This window comes from Grammomys surdaster, unplaced genomic scaffold (genome assembly GCF_004785775.1).
Source record: "Grammomys surdaster isolate TR1022 unplaced genomic scaffold, NIH_TR_1.0 63, whole genome shotgun sequence".
Classification (NCBI taxonomy): Eukaryota; Metazoa; Chordata; class Mammalia; order Rodentia; family Muridae; genus Grammomys; species Grammomys surdaster.
In genome coordinates, this window is record NW_021604565.1 from 4,064,959 (window position 1) to 4,070,931 (window position 5,973).

At 41.6% G+C, this 5,973-nt stretch overlaps 1 protein-coding gene across 1 annotated transcript in view; it reads left to right on the forward strand.

Moving 5' to 3' along the window:
• The window catches only part of Impa1 (inositol monophosphatase 1), a 17,232-nt gene extending 15,229 nt beyond the window's left edge, over nucleotides 1-2,003 (forward strand). The window contains exon 9 of the mRNA XM_028765705.1: nucleotides 269-2,003. Coding sequence (XP_028621538.1) covers nucleotides 269-384 — 116 coding nt within the window. The 3' untranslated portion in view covers nucleotides 385-2,003. The remainder of the gene's footprint in view (nucleotides 1-268) is intronic.
• Nucleotides 2,004-5,973: the final 3,970 nt, after the last annotated feature.

Here is a 5,973-nt window from a genome sequence, read left to right on the forward strand (position 1 = left end):
CTGTCCTCAGACCTCACACATGTGACAGTGTGTGAGCATGAGTGTGCTTGTTCAATTGGAAATCCATTGCATTGGTATTTACTCAGAAAAGATGCCTAGAAGCTTCCATCCTTGAGGCGGAGGAGCTGATATAGGGTGATGCATTTTTTTAAAGAAAATTTGAGCATATTAAAATATTAGCATTGCCAGAGGATATAGCTGTGTACTATTTTTTCTTGTAATTGTTTTTGTTCGTGTATAACTTTTTCCATATTTGATTTGATTTCAGGTGGACCGTTCGATCTGATGTCTCGGAGAATAATTGCTGCAAATAATCTAGCATTAGCCGAAAGAATAGCCAAAGAGATTGAGATAATACCTTTACAAAGAGACGACGAAAGTTAGTCACACAGAACAGTGTCTAGCTCTGTCATATGTGCTGTCCCTGGAATGTTTAAGATGTATGATGTCACTGATTTAAATTTAACTTTGAGGTCCTGATTTTAAAATGGGAACTTTTTTTAAAGATAATATATTCAAAATTAGATGGACTATTTGATTACTGAAAGAAAATTTGCATGTATTAATATTCTTGGGGAAAATATATAGGAAGTATACTTAATGAATTAGCCATTGAAATAATCCTCAGTCCATATGATCCCCTTCAACTTAATATACTGTTCAGTGCACAATTCTCAATTAGAAAGTTCTCTTTTTGTAAGCGGTTTTCTCTTTGTTTCAAAAGCCATATTTGATTATGTCTGTAAGGCTGTAAGAAGCAGGCTGTCCCTGTGCAGAGGGCTTTTGTGTTTCATTAATCACTGTAATATAGCACCTGGCACAGTACCTGTCAGACGGTAGGCAGCCTCAAGTCGGCACCTTACAATGAGTGCGCAAAGCTGCAGTTCCTTCTTCTAATGTGTCCTGATAGGATTCTGCTGTTGCTCCTGTTCTGAAGTAAGTTCCCCTGCTGTCCTTTTTATATTTCACATTGCTGTGCCGTTTCACAGGACGTCACTGCCGAGAAGACTGTTTCTAGTGGGCATTCTGCAGTTAGTATGCTACTGTATGTTGTAGGTTCTGCTTAAAGCCCTGGACTAGAGAGGAACGTTCACAGATGCCTCCTCTGTACCTGGTGTAGTGAGTGCACTGTAATGTTTTACAAAATGCAGTATTTGCATTCAGATCCATACTGTGGTGTTGGCTGTGCTGATGTGTATTGTGGTGTTCATGGTGAACTTTTTTGATTTCTTTCCATCACTGCTGTCTCTAGATATTCTATAAGGTCTTGGGCCTCTCAGACTCAAGAAAATGTAATGGCTCCTATTCCTTTTTAAAGGATTAATTTATTGTCTAGCCTTGACTCTTGACGTATGAATAGACTTTTTGTTCTTAGTATGTTTGAACCTTGCATTTGGTAAAATGAAGTGTTTTTGTAAGTTTCAAGGCAGTTAACTTGGTTTTGGGTGATTTAATATATTAAATCTATATAACACTCTGATTTGGGTACTGTAATTACTGTATTTATGCTGTTAATTACATGCATTTAAAATATCACGTACCATGTAAATTTTATTACAAGACAAGTTGCTTTGCAATTAAATTTATTTTAATTAAGATTATGAATAACATCTTATTTCATTGTGTTTATTTGTGTACACCAGGCCTGCCTCAGAATTGTTGAATATCTGAGAATGCACTTGAACTTCTGGTGGTCCTGCCTGACTCCCTTAAGTTCTGAGATGCAGAGATGGCCATGGCCTATGACAACCAGGTCATGTGGCGTGGGGACTGAGCACAGGGTCACATACGTGTTAGCTTAAGCACTGTGCTGCCTGACTACACTCCAGCCCATGAATACATTTTGAATTAAAGGTGCAATTAATGATATTTTATCAAAATTAATAGTCTCAGCTCTTTTTAGGGGTTTTGAGTTTAGTTACAGATATTTGAAACTAATATTGGTTGTGTATTTTCCCTTTTTGCATATAGATTTTCCCAATATAGATAAACACTTAATACTTTCCCTGTGTCTGTTTGTATCTTTTTATTCTCAGTGCAATTGAGTATCTGGCTAAACATTACTTAGATGTGGAAACAAGATGATCAAAAAGTAAATTACCCCCAAATAATTAGGAAATCTTTTTTTATAAGACAGAATCTCTTACACTCAATTTCCTGTATCCCAGCGTTCCCTTCTCCTGTTCTCATTTTCAGAGGGTTCTTTCCCTGGTCTCCGGGGAACCTTCAGCTCTCCCAGTGAAGATCCTTTGTTTTGGAAACATGTCAATGTTGTGTGATGCAGCCTAAGGCTGTATGTAAGGAGATCTGTAACTTAAGTGTAAGCCACTGGTTTTGGGACTAAGTCCAATTCATGTTCTTGTGATTAGAAAATACAAAAGAATCAGCAGAAGAACCACTAAAACTATGTCATCTCTGGAGGCAAGGTTGATGCCTGTGTGTAAGCAGCACTGTGCAGGATAGCTCTGAGCACGTGTGTCACCTGTGAACATAAAGAGTGGTCGGATACTCAGATCCTACTAAGGAAGCTGTGTAGGAAGTAGGCACAGAACAGCTCTAAGTGTTAATGAGAAGACAGTTACATCTCATGGGGTCCAGTGCATGCGCGCATCAGTGTGCCTGTGGCTGTCAGGGCAACTGAAGCTGTGGGTCAGCAGGCTTGGACCAGGCTTTCCCACCAAGCCATACCACCAACTTGAAGATCTTATAAATGTAATGTCTGCTCATGCTTTGAGACCCCTGATATTGTTCACATGTGAATTCTACCAGATGGATATCTAGTTACAGTGCCTTCCTGATCAAAATCTTGGTGGTATTTGGAGGAGGGAAAGACTGGCTTTCTGTCCCGTTGAGAGTTTCTCTGAGGTGATTAATAAGAAAAGGGTTGCTTTGGTTCACCTTGTAGTTATAGTCTGATTTTGGCCCTGTGGATTTGTCCAAGACTGTGCATCATGGCTGCCTTATAGTTTATGATGATGGCGCTTATTCATGGTCTGGAAGGATGGGGGAAGGGACTAGGGTGCTGTAGTTGCCTGTGAGGGCGTGGCTTAAAGTCTCTCACATAGGACCCCTTTTTTCTCTTTCTCCCCAAACTATCAGGCTAAAGCCGTGATTATTTAGGGTTGTTGTTGTTGTTATTGTTTTGGTCATGTTTTTGCTATGTAGTCCAGGCTGGCCTAGACGTCAAAATCTTTCAATATTTACCTCTGTGCTGCTTACACTGTGGGCGTGTACTACCACAGTGGCTGGGCCAGCCCTTTACCACATGGGCTTTTGGGAGTTACTCAACTTTCAAACTATAAAAAGAAATAAAGCTACAAATGAACAACTGACATAGGGTCGCAGAGAGCCCTAAGTAGCTAAAACCATCAGAAAACAGAAGGCCAAGTTAGCATCTGACTGTTCACAGATATGAAGCAGTGGTGTTTGCCCAAGGCCATGCAGGTAGCTCAGTTTGATCCCAGGGGTTCACAAGGTAGAAGAGGAAACCTGACTGCTGGAGGCTATCCACTGATCTAAACTTGTACCATGATTTGTGGAAACACAACCCCCATGTTATTTTAAAAAGTAAAAGTTTCTGAAAGATAGCATGTTTTTATCAGTTTGGTCAAAAAACTTGATCAGTAGTACACATTCACTCCACCTCAAGAAAGATGGACAAGCTGAACTACATTAATAACTTTATCATGAAAACATCACGATTTCAGAAGGCGCGGCATCAGTGGCACTGTAACCCTGACACGCAGGAGATGCAGACAGGAGGACAACTAGTCCCAAAAAAAGAAAAGAAAGAAACGCTTATGAAGTTTGCAAGTACCTGTACACTGGAAGTTGTCTGTATGAAAGCTCACACACAGGACAGTACATTTGCAAATGTAAGCAAATGTGTTCTTAACAAGCAAACATAACCTACTTGGTACAGTCATTCACTCAAGAAATGACATGAAAATAACACCCCAACCCCAGAACGGCTAAAACTGAAGCCCAGAACTGGCAAACACCAAAAGTCACCTGGAAGTCAGCGTAGATTGATCCTTCAGGAAGTATCCAATTAGCAGATTGGATGTCCCAGGGCCCAGTCTCCACTCCTCGGAATATATCTCACAGACACATATCTCAAATATCCACCCTGCTTGGCAAAGTTGCTTTACATATAAAACAGTCTTGAGAGCCTGTTTAACAACAGAATGGCTTTAAAGGGGGTAGAAGAGTCCATTGTGAGTACTATACAGCACTGAAAAAAGCGAAGCAGGGGTGGGGTGGGGATACTGATAGTTACACAGAAAAAAACGTGATGATTCCGAGTCTGGCTCAGCCACTGCTTCTCAACGGCATGCCCTTTGTGAAATCACCAGTGATTACCTAATTTAAAGAAGGACAATTAGCGCTGCTTTTAGAGTGATCTGAATTCTGCCTGTTGTTTTTAGAACCACTTTGAAAGTTTACTGTCTACTTCTCTGTTTCCTTTTCCCCTTTCTTATGATGGCGTGATACCACCCCAAGGCTGCACCCTCACTCTTCTTGTTTCCACCCCAGGGAGTCATGGGTGTCTGTTGATCTGACCATCACACTCTTACTATGGACTCTTGAGTCTTGACCTTTCTCCTGGAAGGTCACCTGGGTGCACAGCCCGTTCCCTCCTGGGTGCCCCCTCCAGTCCTCTGTTTTAGTTGTTCCTTTTGTGCCAAACTGCGGGGTTTTCTCAGTTTCATGCTAGGCTGTATGTTCTCCCCACTTTGAGACTGGAACCAGTTTATTCGATCTTTACTTTTTCAAAGTCTACTTTCTATTTGTCCTCAGCAGGTGTCACATAGCATGAGTCCATGGAAATTCTCATTAAATTTGACAACCACACACCATTCCAGCTGTCCCTCCACCTGACCAAACCAGTCTTTCATGACTATAAAGATGCCTGTACACCTCAGTGGTTCTTTTTCTTCTGGGCACTACCCCTAGCACGCAGGCTGTGCCTGTATTTCCCACTTGAAGGTAGTGCATCTGTCTGCAAGAAGTCATAAGAACAGCAAGCAGACCCAGGTAGGACAAATATAATCTGCACAGGAATTGGAAGGTTAGGAATGACTGAATGCAGCTAAGTCACAAAGTCACTGGGTCACATACTTGGGTGTGATCCTAGCACATAGGGACACCCAGACAGGGGCATGTCAATTTCTGGGCTGGTAGGGGCAACATCAGAAGACTTAGCTCACACTACCAACAAAGTGGAAAAAAACTGCTTCTCAGAAGTGGAAGTCATCGTTTTGGCTTGGGTCAGAGCATTCAGTCTCACCAGTCAGTCTGTTTAACAGTGGTTCTCAGCCTTCCTAATGCTGCAGCCTCTAATACGGTCCCTCATTTCTTGGTGACCCCAATCATAAAATTATTTTTGTTGGCACACACCTTTAAACCCAGCTTTGGGGAGGGAGGGGCAGGTATATCTCTGAGCTCAAGGCTAGCCTGGTCTATAGAGTGAGTTCTAGGGCAGCCAGGGCTACACAGAGAAACTGTCTTCAAAACAAAATTTTAAAAATTATTTTTGTTGTTACTTCATAAAATTGTAATTTTGTTACTGTTATGAGTCATTATATAAATATTTGTGTTTTCTAGTGGTCTTAGATGACCCCTGTGAAAAGTTCGTTCATCTCCCATAAAGGGGTCACAATCCATAAGTTGAGAACTACTGGTTTAGGGGGAACAACATTGTCTTAGGGTTTTACTTCTGTGAACAGACTCCATGACTAAGGCAACTCTTATAAGGACAACATTTAATTGGGGTTGGCTTACAGGTTCAGAGGTTCATCATCATCACAGCAGGAACATGGCAGCATCTGGGCAGGCATGGTACAGGAGGAGCTGAGAGTTCTACATCGTCATCTGAAGGCTGCAAACTTTCAGGCAGCCAGGATGAGAGACTCATAACCCACACCCACAGTGACACACCTACTCCAACAGGGCCACAACTTCTAATAGTGC